Source organism: Triticum urartu, chromosome 6A (genome assembly GCF_056163025.1).
Source record: "Triticum urartu cultivar PI428250 chromosome 6A, HENAU_Tu73, whole genome shotgun sequence".
Taxonomy (NCBI): Eukaryota; Viridiplantae; Streptophyta; class Magnoliopsida; order Poales; family Poaceae; genus Triticum; species Triticum urartu.
Window position 1 is genome coordinate 584585507 of NC_141878.1, and position 19786 is coordinate 584605292.

General features: G+C 41.8%; 1 protein-coding gene across 1 annotated transcript; it reads left to right on the plus strand.

The window, feature by feature from the left end:
- Positions 1–15633: 15633 nt before the first annotated feature.
- Positions 15634–19103, plus strand: LOC147966663 (putative F-box protein At1g49610). The gene is made up of 5 exons (XM_087527343.1): positions 15634–15708; positions 16729–16787; positions 17472–17957; positions 18468–18611; positions 18694–19103. Exons 1-5 carry the CDS (start codon positions 15660–15662, stop codon positions 19006–19008), a joined length of 1053 nt encoding a protein of 350 aa, XP_087383469.1. The 5' UTR covers positions 15634–15659; the 3' UTR covers positions 19009–19103.
- The last annotated feature ends 683 nt before the right edge of the window (positions 19104–19786 follow it).

The following is a 19786-nucleotide window of genomic DNA, read 5'->3' on the forward strand; positions in this document are numbered from 1 at the left end:
CTTAAACGCTGCAATTTTTGAAGTAATTCACGTTGATAATATGGTGGAACCCAATGAGTACGCATAGCAGTTTTCAAAGCAGCCCAAGTAGTTGGAATATTATTCAGATATAATCTACAATGTTCAGACCACCACACACAAGCAAAACTAGTGAAAGCACAAAGTGCAACAGCAACACGTCTCTCCTCGGGATATTCTAAACATGAAAAAGTTGTTCGATTTCTAACTCCCAAGTAAGATATATATCAGGAACATATCTACCCTCAAATGGTGGAATATTCAACTTTAGTTTAAGAAGATGGTCATGATCTCGTACCTGAGCTGGTAATGCAGCCCTACCATTGCGATTATTTGCATGTGGACGACCGGGTGCTGGTGGTTGCACGTAGTTCTGATTTTGATCAGCTTCATCCTCGTAATCTCCCGCATAATCATCCTCCTCCTCATCAGCAGCAGGAGCCACAGAAGTATCAACAACAACACCAACAGATTGGCCAGGCTTAAGAGGGACATGGCTCGCTCGGCTGAGGGCTGTTTCGCGACGTGGAGGTAGTCGTTGTTGTTGTTGTTGTTGTTGTGGCAGAGGAGCGGTAGGTGCAGCCGGTGGTGGTTGTGGAAAATGCGCAATCACTTCATTAAATTTGTTATCGAGCTTTGTTTCGAATGTCTTCTCAAAGCCAGTTATCTTATCCATGGCCTCTTCAAAATTGTTCAGCACATCTTGCACCTGTTCAGTCATCATTTGCTAAAATTTATCATGCAGCTCCTTATTCGTCATGTTCTCCCAGTCAATCTCGTCGGCTTGTGATCCTGGCATGGTTAGCAGCAATAGAAACACACAAGAATATGATCCTACAGACTACTAACAAGTGGTGGTGGTGGTGGGTGTCACAAATCCGTTAAGCAAATCTCAAATTCTTACTAGTTCTTACCCACAGTAGCAGGCAGTGATCGGCAACCGATGTAGTCAAAACTCTCATAGCTTGGATAGAGCGATTACCAGGGAGAGTCAAACGCACGATGTAGATGTATGTGGAGCTGGGAATGCTTATAATATGGTAGCAAAAAGGGTCAGCAATAATTAATTCAGAGATGCAAAGTTGAATAAACGCTCAACGACGGTACTGTGCTGGTCCTAGGCTAGACCGTGCTAGAGACGCGAGCCTAGAACACGAACAAAATCACGGCGCTGCACGTAAACAAGGGAGGAGCACACTCTGAATTTTTTTTCTTTTTTTCTTTTTTTCTTTTTTTGCTCCGCAACATTTTTTTTGAAAAAGTCTACAAATGGTCTAAAAACTGCCTAGCCAGAATTTTCCAGACTTAAGTTTTTTTTAAACTGGAGCTTTTTTTCTTGTACGGGTAGCACGAAAGTTCGGGAGTCCTACTCTGTCACGACTCGGAGTATGGCATGATATGGAAAACCAAAAAAGAGTAACAAACTACTGGACTCGGACTAGGACTGGTGGCAGAGATGAATCTGGTGGAACTCGGACTGGTGATGCTATATGACGGTGGTATATGTGGACTCGGATTGGTGGTGGTATACTGACTCGTATTGGTGGTGGGATATGGACTCGGATCGGTGGTGGTATATGGACGGTGCCCTAAGTTGCAGCTATGGCGAATTTTTATCTAAACAAAACCCAAAGTCTAAACGGTGCCCTAAGAGCTGTATATATGGAGGAAGAGGGGGGAATTTCGTGGCCCCTGGGGGAGGGGTCCGAAAACAACCCTATCTCTTGTTTCCACAAACATACGGACTCTAAAAACATCTTATACTTATGTATTTCGAAATTACATGGGTCTGCCCCAATAATAAGGTGACGCAACACCTAGAATAGCCTCTGGACGAAATTTATGAAGTGGCATCTTGTATATTTCGTCCAAGACTTCATGCACTCATTATGGTGGCTTCAAAGTCCTGAAATCATCACTTGTAACTCCGTTCTTGTTCCCCTTGCGCATGCCATCATCTTCATGCTTGGTCTTGCTCCAGTGTTCATCCCTTTTATCCATGCGAGGCCCTTCATTTGTAAGCAAAACAAATGTATCCAATTTAGGCAGTATCATATTCTCATGAACATTAGAATCATTACCAAGAAACGAAAGTACCTGATAATTTAATTGGCGTGCCCGAGCTCTAGTAATTGGTCCAGTATATGTAGTAGTAGGGGTTGTGGGTGTAACAATGGTATTGATGTCCTCATCACTCTGTCTCTCTCTCTCTCATACACACACACGGACACACACTACTAGGAAAAGAGCTATAGATGGAATTAACACTAATGGTGCACCAGACATGTGGTGCGCCATTACTATATACTAATGGCGCACCATGTGTTGGTGCGCCATTAGTGTGCAAATACTAATGGCGCACCACGTCCACGGTGCGCCATTAGTAAAAAAAAAATAATTTTTTCAAAACTACTAATGGCGCACCACATCCACGGTGCGCCATTAGTAAAAATTCACCGTGGGAGTGGTGCGCCATTACTAGTTGAACTAGAACTAGTAATGGCGCATCATGCCACGATGCGCCATTAGTAACTTGGCCCAAACATTCGCCCGAATGCACACCCCCCGTGGACCGCCTTTTCAGTTTCAAAAAAAATAAAAGAAAATGATAGAAATGTCAAAAAACTAAAAGAAAATGAAGAGAAGCGTAGATCAACGTTTATAGAAACGAGTATCAATATTGGTATTTGCATAGTTTCGAATTTCCATCAAGATATTAATCGCACATGATCGATGTTAGGAGAATAACGTACACACACACACGTAACTATCCGTGTTTAATGCAGTCCCAAAGCTCAACTTTCATTCATGCTTAGAATATATACATTCTGTGATCTGCCATAAACCAAAAGCACTTCGTATTGTAGTGGTCAGAATGCATGAGACGAGGGCTCAATACGTCGGTTCTAGCCCCAACCAACGCACGGCCGACTATTTATTATTTTATTAACCAGGCTACGAGCAATATTGTGTTGAGGGTCTCGCAAAAAAAAGGCTTCTCTAATTCTAGCGTCTGACATGATGTTTGGTGCTACAGCTTACCGGAGCACACTCCACGTGTGTTCAAAATGTGAAGATAAGTTTACACACACGCAAAACATGTCACAAAATTTCAGCACAACTCTAGAAACAAAAAAGTCCATTTTTTGTGTGAATATGACTCATTTTATATTGGGCCATAAATTTTATCTATTAACACAATTAGTGTTAATTATGTTCTTTTTGTTTCTCAAGCTGTGGTTCAAATTTACATTTTGTTTTTGTGGCATGGTTGAAATATATCATGTGTAGATGCTACATTATTTTCAGTTTTTTTTAATATTGTTAATTTGACTTTCGAACATCCAATGCACCGGATAACCCCGCCACGTGCACAGTTTTTCCCTCTCGAATATTTTTCTATGCGCCATCGTCTCCTAGCGCTCACCATCTTGGAGTGGATTTTCTATTCCCGGGTGTACCTACACCCTTCATGAACAGTAAATTCACAAAAGATATAAAACAAAATAAAAAACTAAAATTTTGAGACATCAAACATGATCAAAAGTTTTAGCTTTTTGCAAAATTTCATCCGCAAATAACATTCGAGGATCCCTCACCAAAAAAAACAAAAAAATCAGAGCTCAAAGTTTTGTGTTATAGAAAAAAAATGTATGTATATGTATGCGACCTTGCAGCTAGTTGCACCATGGTGGAAGATATTCGCGAGGAAGACAGACAAGAAGAAAGACGAAGGAAGGGAGCAGACTTTCACATCGGAGGACATACACAAGAACGGTCACTGACGGAATGCTGCAGAGGTAAGCCTTTCTTTGGCGGAGACAATGTCAGGTATGTTGATGTCATGTTGGGTGGTATGGTCAGCATGGATGCAACCTTTTTTTAAACACCATCTTATATTAATTAACCAACCACATCAGTACATTCATTCGATACAATATTCACCAAACAGGACGGTACATCATTTACAAGAATACCATCTAATCTATTGTCAAAGCTATACTTAGCGATTAAATGAGCCACCATATTGGCTGTACGGCTAATCTTTAACAATTGAAGATTGTTGATCAACTTTGAGATACTCAACGCTTCCATCTTCAAGTCACGCATAGCAGACCTGTCATAGTCCGCCAATGCAAGAGACGCTACCACAAAAGCACAGTCAGTCTCTAAAATTATAGGATTATGAAGAGAAATACCTATGTAGAGACCGGCAATGCAAGCTCTAAGCTCCGCTTCCTCCACGCTTTGACAGGCACCAATGAAATCCCACGACGAAACAATAACTTCCCCTTCCTCGTCCTTGACCACCACCCCCACACTGGCTTCTCTAATGGACTCCATGAAGCTAGCATCGACATTAATCTTGAACCAACCTGCAGGAGGCGGGGACCAGCCACTACTCGCGTCCAGAGAATTAGGAACTCCGCTAATCCGGACCAACAGCCCTTTTCCTTTATTTTGAAAATCCACCGGCCTCGGAGAATGATATGCACCAAAGGACGCCCAATAACTCTCCACAAAGCAAGCAGAAGCTGAAACTGATTCCTTTCCTTTACCAAAGATCAAATCATTTCTCAAATGCTAGGTCCTCCAGAATAAGAATATAATTTGATCTCGCGTTACGGGGTTAAATTGACTCAGGAGAACAATAAACCAATCATACCCCGTATATCTGAAAACCTCCTCATCAGGTAGAGCCCAAATGTTCCTCATGGCCATGCGAAGCGCACGCGCCTTCGGGCACAAGACAAGCGCATGGAAGGTATTTTCATCCTCCATGCCACAAATAGAACACGTACTAACAGAGGCTTGATGATGCGCCACTCTATTAACATGTACGGCCAAGCTATTGGAAGCAACCCTCCATGCAAAAATACGAATCTTCTAAGGAATGTTTGCCTTCCAAATAATATTCCACATTTTCCTCTCCGTCCCTACCGCCTCACTGGGTTGCCCCTCATCCTTTTTTTTATCCTTAAGGGTGAGCGCTAACTTGTACACACTCCTAACTGAGAACAACCCTGACATTTCATAATGCCAAGCAACAAAATCTGCCTCACCATTTGATTGGATCCGCATCCTCAAAATCTCATCCGCATCATAAGGGTAAAATAAATGCCTAACCAGCTCTTCATCCCATCTCCTTTCTCCACTCATGAACAATTCCTCAACCCATTTAACTCTAGTTCTATTCTTCTTTGCAGAGATTTTAAGTCCAGAAGCTCTAGGAAGCCAATTATCTCTCCAAATATGTATATTAGCCCCATCATACACTCTCCAAATAACTCCGGATTTAAGCAGCTCCAACCCATGCAGAATACCTTGCCATGTGAGAGAAGCCGACTACGGGAAAGTTGTGTCTAAAATATGCCCCTGTGGATAATATTTTGCCTTGATCACTCTGGCACACAGAGATTCCGGATTCACCACCAGCCTCCATGCCTGCTTTGCTAAAAGAGCCTGGTTAAATAATCTGAGATCCCGAAAACCCATACCACCCTCCGCTTTAGGCTTTGTCATCTTATCCCGAGCCAACCAATGAGTCTTCCTTCTGTTTTCCTCATCCCCACCAGAAATTCCTTATAATCTGAGATAATTCCTCGCACAGAGACGCCAGGAATTTAAAAATACCCATAGCATACACCGGAAGAGCTTGCAGAACAGATTTAATCCAAGTTTCTTTCGCCTCACAAGAAGCATATTTCTCTATCCAGTCCGATAGTATTTTGAGAGCTTTGTCCTTAGTGGATTGAAATTTGCCCGCCCTCATTCGACCTTGAGGCACCGCTAAACCAAGATATTTGTCCTCAAATCCTTCGGCGGTAATGCACAAAATTACCATAATAGCCACTCGAACTTCCATACTACATTTTTTACCAAACATGATAGAGCATTTATCTGGGCTCAACAATTGGCCAGTCCCTTTCTCATAGGTTGAAATAATATTTTTAATTGTCAACGCTTGATCAATGGCTCCCTTGAAAAATAGAAGACAGTCATCTGCAAACAATAGATGTGAAATACCCGGCGCTTGCCTGTTCACCTTGAATTCTAGCAGCGCTCCTCTATTACACGCATCATGTAACAACACAGAGAGGGCCTCGGCCACGAACAAGAATAAATAAGGAGATAGAGGGTCTTCTTGCCTGATACCACATGAAGGCGTAAATGACTCCAAGAGTTGTCCGTTGAAGCGAACAGAGAATTTCACCGAGGTAACACAGGCCATAATCCACTTTATCCATCCACTCGCAAACCCGAGCGCACTCAACATACACTTCAGAAAATTCCAATCCACTCTATCATAAGCCTTAGCTAGATCAAGTTTATACGCACAAAACTCACCCCGCCCATCCTTGAGAGTGTTTAAAGAGTGCATACATTCAAACGCAATAAGCGCATTATCAGATATCAGTCTCCCAGGAATAAAAGCACTTTGTGTTGGAGAGATCATACCGTCAAGGAGCGGCCTCAATATGTTCACTAGGAACTTTGAGATAATTTTATAAATGACATTGCAGAGGCTGATAGGCCGAAATACTTTGATCGATTGGGGGTTCTTTACCTTTGGTATAAGGACTACCGTACCATTAACACCTTCCGGCATCATACCTGTATCAAAGAACTTTTTAACTGCACGAATAATGTCTTCCTTCAACACTCCCCAATTGTGCTGAAAAAATCTTGCCGGAAAGCCATGAGGACCCGGCCCAATTTGAAAGAGAGCATCACTAATTTCCTGGTCCGTAAACGGTTTGCAGAATTCACTATTCATGTCCTCACTGACAAGAGGTTTTACCAATGGAATAATCAGAGAGGGATCAACCATACCATCGCCAGTATACAACTTTTTAAAAAACGAATTAGTGATGCTATGAATTTCCGCCACATCCTCAGTAACCGTGCCATCATTCCTTCTCAGGCTAGATATAAAATTTTTCTTTGCTCTCCAAGTAGCCTTAGCTCTAAAGAATTTTGTATTCCGATCTCCCCATCTAATTTTATCAATCCACGACCTCTGTTTCCATAACATTTCCTCTTTATAGAGCAACTCATCCATTTTCTTGAGAAGAGCTTTTTTCTCCATCACAGCGGGATGATCATTCCTGTTATAAAGCACCTTGAGTCTGCTCCTAGCCAACTCAAGCTTTCTAGGAAGATAACCAATATATTTCCGACTCCAATCATGCAATTTTCCTAGCATTCTCTTGAGCTTAGAAGCCACATCCTTCAAATAAGATTTAATATGCTCTTCTAACACCACTCCTTCCCTCTCCCAGTATGCCTCGTATTTAAGCTATTTAACAATATTACCTTGCCGAGGCAACCCTGACAGTTGAATGAGCAGAGGGCAATGGTCAGATCTTGAGCTAATAATATGAGACACCCTGGACTCCGGAAATAGTGCCGACCATTGAGGACATGCAATAGCTCTGTCCAATCTTACTCTAACATTTTTGGAACCTTGTTGCTTGTTGTCATAAGTCCACGGCGTACCATGAAACCCCAAGTCAAAAAGATTACAATCAGAGAGCACACTCCTAAAATCAGCCATCAAAGAATTGGACCTTTTATTCCGAGAAAAATGTTCATTTTGCCACATCGCTTCATTGAAATCTCCAACCATGAACCAAGGACCAGAACCCATAGGCTTAATTCTGCGCAAAAGTTCCCACATGACGTACCTTTGACTAGCCTTAGGCTCTCCATAGATAAAGGTGCTTCTCCACTTTGCTCCATTAGCAGTACAGATAAACATATCAATGAAATGCTCCCCATATTTGTTCAGCTGTATAGTATAAAAATCATGCCAGAACACCGCAAGACCACCACCTTTCCCTGGAGAAGAATAGGTAAAAACATTACTCATACCCAATCGATAACGCAAACGCTCGACATCATCTTTATTTTTCCTTGTCTCGGAGAGAAAGATAACATTGGGTTGGTGCGTCTTAGAGAGACACACTAGCTCCTGAACTGTGCGAGGTTGACCCAAACCCCGATAGTTCCAACTAAGTATTTTCATGGCTCATGCGGGCGCTCACATCTGCGCCCGTCAGTTGACCGACAGCCCCATGGTCGGTAGCTTCCTTAGTGACCTCACCTACAGCTCTCCCCTCCCCTACAGATTCTCTTTTTTCCCTTGATTCGCCTCCTCTCCCCCATCTACTTCCTTAGTTACATGAGTGACTATACCATCTATCCCAACTACAGCCTCAACTCTCTCAACACACACTCTTTTACAAGCAGAAAAGTCAACACTCTCAGAACTAGCACTGTTCATGTTGATGATGAATTCCTGGCTGCCGTCGGGACCGCGTTTCTTGGGCATCATTGTGTTTTGGAGGATGTCAATGAAGGCAGTTTTGCGGTTGGACAATTCACTCCCACTGTTAGGCGGAGTGGGCACCCCGAACATGGCATGCTTGACGCCTGCGTACTGCACCATAGCACGCTCCTCGCGCTCCTCCCTATGGACACGCTTCCAGCGTCCCCAAATGGTCTGCCTGCCCTTGGCGTCGAGACTTGGCCGCATCCCACCAGTAGCTTTCGCCTCCGAGTCCGCCTCCAGACCATCCCTAGGAAGTGCAGCAACACCGCCCTGGCCACCTAGCCTGTTGCACCACCGCAGGTACAGTCTGGAGTCCCGCAGCTCCACCACCCACCGAAATGGCAGGCTCCATCACGCCCTGGCCCTCCAGGGAAGCCGCTCCCAGCGACTCCATCAGTTGCGGCCTGGGAGCAACCACCCCTTGGTCGCGGCCCCCACTTTTGCAACCAACCAAGGAGCTCTATGGTAGGGAGTTCCATGACGCCGCCAAGACCCCACTTTTGCTGGCATGGATGATGGAACGCTTTAGCAAGATATATAGACCCTGCCAAGATGGTTCTTCCGGACATCTGTAGGTTGGTCGCGTTCTAAATTAAGATGAAATGCTCAATTTACTATGAGAATAAGAATTATAAGGATCTATGTTGCATTGCAAGAAATATATGTTTACCATATATAGATCGCCTCTGGTCTTATTGTTGTCTCTCTCAAATGCTTGATGTAATACGAACAACTTAGTATATTAGATTTGCGTCTCATTCTCGTTTTTAGATTATTCACTTCCTCCCCGGTACAAATAGCTCACTACCGTCGACGAGTTAGTGTTGAAAAATTAGGCAAGTTCATGATTAATTTCAGTAAGTAATTCATGACTAGAATAGATACTAGCATGCAACGATCTAGCAAACTAGAGGAACAGCAGAACATGCAAAACAACAGCGTACACAAAACAACAGCTGTAGAGACAGACATGAATAGATGATGTTGAACGTACTGTTCGTTAGCTATTGTGGGTGCGACGGTGTTGATGACGATGTTGGCGACGATCTGCTGCTGACGACGATGAGTAGCACCGCCCGACTTGGACGGAAGACGACCCGTGATGACGAATTTGAGCAGTCATGCAAAGCGCTTCCCAAACACCTAATTCGTCCTCTCCCGGTGCAGGATCGCAAGGACGAACGGTTCCGGAGACCTGCTCTCCATGCGCCGATGCACGCCGGCGTTTGGGATGAGGTAGATTATGACAACGGCGCATGTTGCGAGATGAGGCAAAACCCTAGGTGTTTTCGGTGTATCTTTGGCCGCAGCAGGTAGCTGTATATATATTAGGACCAGAGGCGGTATTGTGTCGCGATCACAATCCAAAATCGACTTGGTTTCTAATTCGTATACTTATCGGACAACAAATCATAACCTTGTCTGCAAAAAAATAAAACGGCAAAAGGAAGCTGCGCCACTGCAAGGAGACGGACCGGATTTCGGCGGACCATTCACGAGCATGCCGCACGTACGCGCCTCGCCTCGCCGAGGCGAGGCGAGCACGCGCGTGTGGTCTTCCCTTTCTCTTCTCACACACCATTTAGAGTGGTGGAGAGAACCCACTATATAAAAAGGTCCAACTTTTCTTCAACTTCCGGGGTGGGACTAAACTTTAGCACCACCACTTGCCATTTTACACATGGGCCACTATTTAACATTTCAGAAATTGCTATGGGCCTAGCCCACTAATTCTAACAGTTAGGATTCTGGATTTTAGGGTGGGAGGGTAAGGAAGAGTAACTGTCTAAAAACATGTTCCTAGACTTAGAGGCGAGACGAGCTAAGGATGATGGTACAACTATTGAATTAAGCTTGTGTTATAGACATGGTAAGCCTAGTATAAACTTGAGAATTTATATAACTACTAAGATGCCCGTGCGTTGCACGGAACACTGAAATGCATTGGTCCGGGAGTTGTTTATTTGACAAAGTATGTGGGGATAATCTTATGTGTAACAAATATCAATAGGTTTCTTCGGATATTTCTTCTTCTCTAGAGCTCACAAGCATCCGGGTGAATAGCAAATGTAGGCAAAATAGATAAAAAAATCTTTTGCAAACAAAAGCGTTCAAGTGTTCAACCTGCATCCATAACTTTTGAAGAAATAACACTTATTGTGCTTTTGCAAAAAAGGATCTTTAAGAATTTTTTTGGAGTATCGATTTTGTTTATTTTTTTCTAGACCACCATGAATGTAACTCAGAATGATTTGGAAGGGGGCAGAGGAGATGGCGAGGAGGGATGCAGCCTGAGAGAAGGGATGAGAGAAGTTGGGGTCAGACGGGCACCGAAAACAGTGACCTCTCCAGATCCTTCTTATTTTTTCCTGAGATGGCTAGATGAGGTGAGAGGGAGGAGATGGCTGAACGTGAGAGGCAGGGGGGTTATCTACAAACGAGGAGTGGAGTACTTGTTTTTTTTTTACAAAACTGACATAGTTTGTCTCAGATGCGTTGGATGTAAATCGAACGGATGTAAATGAAGGATGGCAGGCACACCATCATTATCAACTCAGCTTTTTATAGGAGTAGAGATATAGTAACGTGCCTCGATGACTAGGGAGGCGTCACCCAAGGCTGATTCTAGTGGATCACTATTTAATCTTCTAGAAGTAGGTCTGCTTCTCCGGGTACTATGGTAAAGCGTGGACCGATCATGACACAAATGGACTTCTCTGTCATGTAATGGTTTATAAGGGTCATGGTCCTGTACCACACACTGGGTGTTTTCCCTCCTCGACTAGACGAAGGACATATTCATTCCATTCAAGCAGGTGAGGAAGGGCGGCATCCGAGAAAACGCACTCAGTGGAGGAGTTTTCTAATGCTGTAAATAAATATGAAGTCTGCCAACATACATACCTATACAATCATAAAAAGGCAATTAAAGATAGGAAAACAGTTTACTTATTAATTTTGTAGAAAATTACAAAGTACAATTTCCCAAATGGTAACAATATACTGTAAAACACCTGACTTGAATCGACTATGTTGTAGTTTCAGGTTTTAGGGGCCTTGCAAGACAATTTGGTTAATTATAACCAATGGTTAACCCCGCATAACACCTCCAATTAAGCTGTGTTGATACTTGATAGACGTCGTCTTCAAACTTGAAATGTTCAGCCGATATGGAATATCCAACCTTGAGGAGAATGTTGGTCAGAGAAAATAGATGGACAGTTTTGTTTATCAGGATGCGTGATTAGTTCCCAACCTCGTCAGTCGTAGAAAAATGGTAATTGTCTCCTAGCGTTGTCGGTCGGCGAAAAGCGATTGAGTCTGTGAAACGGATGCCATGGCCCATGAGGATTACACATAAAGCGCGCATCACAGTTGATAGGCCGATTATGTCATGGTGTGAATTACTGAGCTCCTCCTCTCCTTTTTCTTTCTTACAAATATCCTCCTCTCCTTGACTAGATAGTAACACTGCACATCTGCTCCAGCACTGCGAAGTTCAATATAGCTAATTAAACTCTATGATCTGCACAGGTAAAATATCGAATTTCGCAGCTCAGGCTTGCGCCTGTTGCGGCTTATGCCATTTTTCGTGAGACCTTCCCCTGGTCCAGATAGTCCAAACAAGCTGAAAATTTTACAGAATCTGAATTGGCATGTCTACTGTATCCACTGAAATATCATGTCACAACTCCATCTGATTCATCCGGGACAAATTTCTGAGTCAACCGCTCTCAGCTTCGTAATAATGAGATTGCAACCAAACACCAAATAAAATGGATATACCAACTGACATTAAAACATCTCATGGAATGAGTTTCCAAGGTACCAGCAACGGTTTAAAACATCTCATGCAATCAGTATCTTACAAGTCAGGGCAAGTATTTTACCAAGATGCTTGCTAAAACTTCAACACACCGGCGCTCTTGACTAGTGAGTTGATCTTCGAATTGCTCGAATACAGTTTTAACTTCTGTGATCACGCTCTCCGCCTCTCCTATCTCGTCACCTTGTTCTCCCGACTCCTTCAATTCGGCCTGCAAATAGCTTGGAACAGCTCATGACAAGATCACACGTATATAATGTCAAAGTTAGCTCAAATGTTTCAGAAACGGTACCAGAGTTGCTTCCAGTTCTGCCAGTGTGGCTTCAAGACGCTTATGGCAGTCTGGGATCATCATCCTTGACTCAGCCAAGACATTCTGCCAGTGTGGCTTCAAGACGCTTATGGCAGTCTGGGATCATCATCCTTGACTCAGCCAAGACATTCTCCTGAAGAAGTAAATGGCATTAAGATGCAGTGCAGTTCACAACTTCAGAAATTTTCATGAGTACAAACAGAATTGGCACTTCCTCATCTAAAAAGGCACTTACATAAAAGATCTTAGACACTGACAGCAATGGTCTTTCGCAGTCTCAATTATAAAAAAGTTAAAATGCATATGAGAGCTCTCCAAACATATGTGAATTGTCATATCTCAGAAGCCTGTGGACAGTGGTTGTAAGTTGTAAGTTGTAACTACACGTTAAACCCGAAACATGTGATAGTTAATGGACGTATATATACTAGTGAAAAGGGATGTACAGAGTGCACATGTTCATTTGATTTACGGTTCGTCGTATGCTATCCTCATCACGGCTTCAAGATGCTTTATTTGTAAGATTTGGATAGGCTATCTGCAAACCAGTTCTAGTTGGAACATTTTCTTTGCTGGCTGAACAATATAGATTGTCTTGCATCTGTCTATCACATGGGATAGAAATTCAATCAACCACCACCAAGTCAAATGTATGTCACAATAGATGAAGAAAACTACGCAGAGCATTTAGAATTACTAAGACGAGATAACCAACAAGAAAATAAACGGTCCTTGTAAGTCGGGAGATATTTCAACTCCTGCTTGAGATCATAGGGATAGGCGCCACTCTCCTTCATGGCTGCGGTCTTGGCCGCCTCCTTCTCCACCTCCTCCTCATACGACCCTCACGACCCTCCTGCACGTCCGCGTCTTGATCCCAAGGCTCCTCAGAATTGCCGCCATCCTGAAGATGCAGAAACTGGGTTGCTTCTTCGGCGAGGCCCAGTCATCGGAGAGCCGGATACATTGCGAACGAGAAAGCTAGATGGGTCAAGCCAAGGTGGAAGGGCTGTGCGCGCCGGTTTGCGGGAATACGTGTAAATTCCATTGAATAAGATTCGGGGGAATCAGCGGGTACTCCTTCGCGAGCCCCCGCAAGGGTCACTTTTAGTAAGCTGAGAGCACGTCACGTGGCATGCTCTCAGCCGCCACGTCTTGCTGCGCTCCAGGCGCTCCTTTCATATATTTTTTATTTTTATGTATGCATTTTCGGCGTTTAGATGACTTTTTCGGGTATTCGGTTTTTCTCTGGTTTTTCATAGATTTTGGACCGCATGAAAAACATGTTTTTGTCGTTCCACGAGAGAGACAAATTTACTTCTCGTGAAGGCACTGATTTGCTTCCATGAGAAGCACAATTGTGCCTCTCCAAAAGAAAGAAAACACATTTTTTTCGTTTCACGAGAGGCACATATTTACTTCTGGTGCAGGCACGGATTCGCTTCCGTGAGAGGCACAGTCATGCCTCTCTGAAAAAGAAAACAAACTCATTTTTTTTGTTCCGCATGAAGACAGATTAACTTCTCGTGGAGGTACGGATTTGCTTCGACGAGAGGCACAGTCGTGCCTCATAAAAATAAAGAAAAACATGTTTTCTTGTTCTGCGAGAGACATATTTGCTTCTCGTGATAGGCACAGTCGTGCCTCTCGGAAAAAAAAGAAAAGAAACATGTTTTTTCATTCCGCGTAAGGCACAAATTTACTTTTCGTGGGCGCATGGATTTGCTTCTGCGAGAGCAGTCGTGCCTGTCGAAAAAGAAAAAAAAATGCATTTTTTATTCCAAGAGAGGCATAGTCGTGCCTCTAAAAAAACGCATTTTTCCTCCGTTCTGTTTGAAAAATAAGTTCGTCAAAACCTATCAACATGAGATCTAATTTTGAATTTTTTGAGGCGAGAAATCCAATAGTGAAAACAGTTCGAGATTTGGACACACTGCTAAGAGATAAAATGTTTTAAATAAACGAATTTATGAAAAATGGGAAAAATCTCAGATTGCGATAATTGATGCACCTACCATGCGCCACTTGTCGAAAGCTGAGAAGGTGAGAATGACCTTTGTAAAGAGTACTGCTTAATTTTAGTGATTTCGGATTTGGGGCGATTGTGGGCAATTCCTATTTACCGCCCGCAGGTGGCAAATGGTCGTGGAAACGCCCGTAACGCCCGCGGGTGGGCCGGCCAAGATGTCGGCAGCACGTGTTGAGCGTTGATATCCATTTTTTTGTTCGTTATTTTGTTGTTTTTTCCCTGTCAGTTTTTCTTTTCTGGGTTTTTTGCTATTTATTTTTCTTTTTCTTTTCTGTTTCTGTTTATATTTCTAGTCTTTTCCTTTTTTCCTATTTATCATTTCTTTTTTTTTCTGTTTCTTTTTGTCTATATTATACAAATTTCATTGTGTGTTACCAAAATGCTCATTGTATATTAAGAAAATGTACATGGTATATTACAAAAACATCATGCCTTATAAAAATATTCTCTGTATATTAGAAATTGTTCAATGAATATAAAAATATTCACTACGTTTTTTAACTTGGTTCAGTGTGTATTAAAAAAATTGTTCAACGTATATTGCAAAATATTCAATGCGCACTCAAACATTGTCAACACATAAATTCAATTTCTTTCATCTTATATTACAAAAAGTTCATCATACAATACAAAAAAAGTTCATTGCGTATAATATAAAATGTTCATCGTATATTAAGAAAATGTTCAACGGATATTATGAAATGTTCGTGCGTATTTTTCAAAATTTTCAAAAGAAGTTCGCTACTTAAAGTTTCGCGCTGAGAATCTATCAATTGAACTCACTAGTTCAGTTGGTTAGTTACACTAGCTCATGACAGGAGGTCGCGTGTTCGAGTCACTCGCACGTCACTTTATCTAAAAAAATTGCCGATAGCTCCAAATGGGCCAGCCCATTCGTGGCTGCCTTCAGCAAATGCTCAACAATTTGCCACCCGCGGGCGGCAAATAGGAGCTCTCACGGTTGCATGGTTGTGTTGAGGTGGCTCACGGGTAGTGAATCTGTGGGTCGGGCCCAATAAGACAACGATCCAGTTGGCCCAGTAGAACAATTGAAGCCAGACTACTTAGCACGGCTCGAAAGAACCCTAATCCCCTCTCCCTGTCTAATGCGAGAGCGAGCCAGATTGCATCCTAGGGCATGGACTCCCTCACGCCATCGGCGCCGCCGCATCCGCAGAACACCGAAGGTGAACATATCTACCATATTTCCTTTTTATTGTATTAATGCCTCCATGGTTGCCGCTTAGACCACTAGGAGAGGTCCACTGATCCAGCGGAGAATGGTAGGGGAAGGTTTAGGGTTTTTTTCTGGGGTAGAGGGGAAGAGATGTCGGGATTCTTCCGGCTTCCGTCGAAGCAGGTTATAGATGGTCATTTGTAGACACTGTCCACATGGATGATTGTATACCAATCTCTTGTGCTTTGTTTGAAGGAATATATTTGACTATCGAAGGAAATTCTCGTTAGTTTGATACTTGATTGAGGTGGTATTATAATTTGGTGGTGGATTGATCACATTATGAAAATTAGCATAATGGGTGACACCTTTTGTTTAGAATGATCCATCCCAACCTTTCATTGTTAGAAAGTTTTCATTTGTTATCTATTTTAGAGATGAATTTTCCATCCACTCAATCTTCTTGGTAAAATCCTTACTTTTTATCTGCAATCAAACATTCCTTGATCCAAATTCACTTAGTTTTCTAATCTCATAAGATTCAAGAGAGCATGACACTCTAATCATTCATTTTTTCTACCCTTGCAATTTAGGAATCCTGTGAATCAATGACTCTTGCGTGGGCCAAAGTCCTAACTCTTGAGATATGGTTACTTTTCGGGGCCAAATATATGAGTTAAGAACAAGCATAAACTTATATCTTTTGGGTTTGGTGCTTGATTTGTTAACCGCCCTCCTAAAATATCCGGCCAAGCTAAAAAGGGTGTAACTTATTGTTCAAGTTAGATCGCCATACAATTTATTTTTGTAGCTTATTGAGTTCATTTTCATGTGTGGGTAGGGTAGGAGTACCAAGTGACGTAAACACGCCAACACCTCGAGTGTGACACTTAAACCTTTCTTAATGCAAGGGAGAATTTTTAATCCTTAGGTCATGCGAGAGGGCTTTTACCTTTGCCCACATGGAATTACATATGAACCTAGAACACAATGTAGTCAAGTAACTCATGATTATTTTTCTTTACTCCAGATGATTGTTTCCTACCAAAGAATGCATTGTGTAGGCAGGATGAAGAGCAACATGTCCAGGTGTGTATTTTATTAACATCTGATATTGTTGGCTTTCCTTTTTTTCATATACCACTTCAAAAGTAAACTCATGCATATATGTTTCAGACATTGCTGAGTTGATTTCCTCTATGGGTTAAAATAATTATTTATATATGTAATTTTTTTTGTTTAAATGCAATGGCCAACAGGGTATTGCTAGTTAAACAATTCAGTTTGCTTGTAAGTTGAATGTCAATACAGATGGAGAAATTTAATGCGGCAAGGAATTTGAGCAATGTGGAGATATTTTGGCTCAAGCAAACTGGTTTAACATATATTTTTTTACATAAGAACAAATATGAAGTATTATTACCTTTTGAACAATAAAATAATGAAAATTGTTCGTTAGTGCCAAATTTCTAAATCATACCCAGCTTTTAGGTGCTGTATCAGTTGCCAATTATAAATTGGTCGAATAAGTGCAGAGCTTCATGTTGTCTAGAGAATCTAAATACATAGTAAAAATATTTTGTGATTCATTACAAGAGAACACTGATGCTTGTTTTGTTGTGTCTACTTGCTATACTATTTAGTGAGATATATAGAAAATCGTTGTGCAAACTGGGAAGTGGTTTACTGCATTATGTTGTAAAATAAATCATAAAATATCCATATGCAGAAAAATCTTTCTAATTTTCTCCTATCATATCGTTTGTTCTGCAGAACTGTGATCGGATCAGCACACTGCCGGATGATATTTTAATTGAAATTCTTTCCCTAATGACAATAAGCGAGGCAGCAATGACTGGTTTTCTTTCCACCAGATGGAGGCATGTCTGGAAAAAAATCAACCATCTCATCCTTGATTCCTATACTTTTGGGATGCAAGAGTTAGAGAAGTCACGTTACCATGAAAATCCTCTTTTGTGGAATGATGTGGCTACAAAGTTTGTTCACAAAGTAAATGGGCTTTTGCACAGTCGTAATGGTAACAAAATCAAGGAATTAATTATCAGATTCCCATTAACCTCAGCCCATGCTTCTAATATGGATCACTGGATTGAGTCTGCAATTGTAGCCTCTACAGAAAAGCTCTTCCTTGACCTGGATAACAAGTGTTGCAAGGAAGGTTGCACAATTTGTGTGAAAGGCATGAAAGCTGCTTCAGAGCCATATGACTTTCTCTTGGGGCCTTTTTTTAATGGTAGAGCCGACTCGTTGGACGAATTGACTCTTTTCAATTGCAGTATAGGAACAATGCCTGCAAATATGAGTGGGTTCTCATATCTTAAATCCCTTCTACTCGCCCGTGTGTCAATTGTTGATGAAACCGTTTCAAGTATTATGTCCAACTGTTCAGCTATTGGTTCATTTGACGGCTTCTCATGCACGGTTGCAAATCTTGGTTGTTCAATTTTGCAAAAGCTTGGTTAGTATTTATATTCATGCTGACAATCTTGAGTCATTCGCATACATGGGCTACAAGATCAATATTGAGTGCGAGCGTGCACAATTTCTTGAAATGCTCCATGTTTATTTTGTGAACAAGGATGACTGCCCTTTAGACTTCATAAGTGCATTTCCTAAGCTTCCCAAGCTAGAATTTTTGGTAATCCAGTTTCCTACATGCTTACAGGTATGTACTATATTTGGTCTTTGTTTGATCATCTTTAGAAAGTTCATACATGCTTAATTCGTCTCCTTTTTGTCCCTCTCCAGGTATATCGTGTGTTGCAGCATGCTTCAAGGTTTGCTGGTTTGACAATAGTTATGTTAGTTCTCATGAAACCTTGGAAAGAAGGCATTTCCTCGGTGGCTTATGTTCTCAAATCAGCTCCTCTAATAGAATATTTTGGCCTACATGTAAGTTTTACAATTTTTATTTCTACATGTTGGTATGCTACACTTATTTACTTACTTTCCTACTTAACAACTACCCTTGCAGGGTTGTTGCAAGCTTCATCAACATACTCAGTTGAACATCACATGGCCCGAGGATTTAATACTTGCAAGGCTCTACACTATTATAATTGGTGGGTTTAGTGGGGAATTCGAACTGATGGAACTCGTGTACTTTCTCCTAAGGAGCACACCCGCGTTGGATGTATTCGAAATCGATACACGCGCCATGGAGCCATGGTTGGCCAGGTCCAACGAAGATAAGTTGCAAGACGACATGCGACGTCGTTATGCAAGAGAGATGGCTTACGCACACTTGGTTCCCAAGGTCCCATCCACCGTGAAGTTCCATATTATATGACCTATTCACTCCCTAAAAAATGTAAAGTGTTGCAGAATCGGTGAACAGACCTATGTTGAACTTGATGCATCTTATAGTCAGATCTTGTGTTGGTACTAGCTTAATTCTCATGGTTTGCTACAGATCAAAATCATATTAATTGAACATATGTAGGATTTGTCTATGCATGTTTACATGCCTAATAAGTTCGTTATGGACCATGTCACACGTTTAGTCACTACATTCTTGATGTACACATTATGTCCTTGCCTCCAATCAAGTACGTACACCTGATCCACACGCCTAGTAATTCTATCTAATAACATTTTTTTACTTTGACACTTAAAAGATTTAGTACAGAAATACACGCAACAAACTAATGCTATATTATTTTACCAGCATATGCAATATATTTGTCCCTTTTTTGTATGATCATATTTATAAAAGTGTTTGTATGTGATATTCTTTTAGGGGCAGCAGGAGGTCATACACTCAAAGTCTGAAAAAAATACAACACAATCTAGCATGAAAAGAAAAAGAAATCATACTTGGAAGAAATCTAGTAAATGAAATATATATTTTTCTGAGCGAAACGGATCCGACGACGGCGTCAGCATGCAATATTTAACGCGTCAATTTTTTATGGCACATTGATTTAGCAAGTCTACTTGGGATGGTCCATGTATCACCTTTGTTTTCAACATACACCCAGATGTGAGCTGTCCAGTATGGCAACCTTCGTTTAGCAGAGCATACCTTGAGCCCGTATGTTTCATTGGTCTAGGCAGCACCCCTCTCC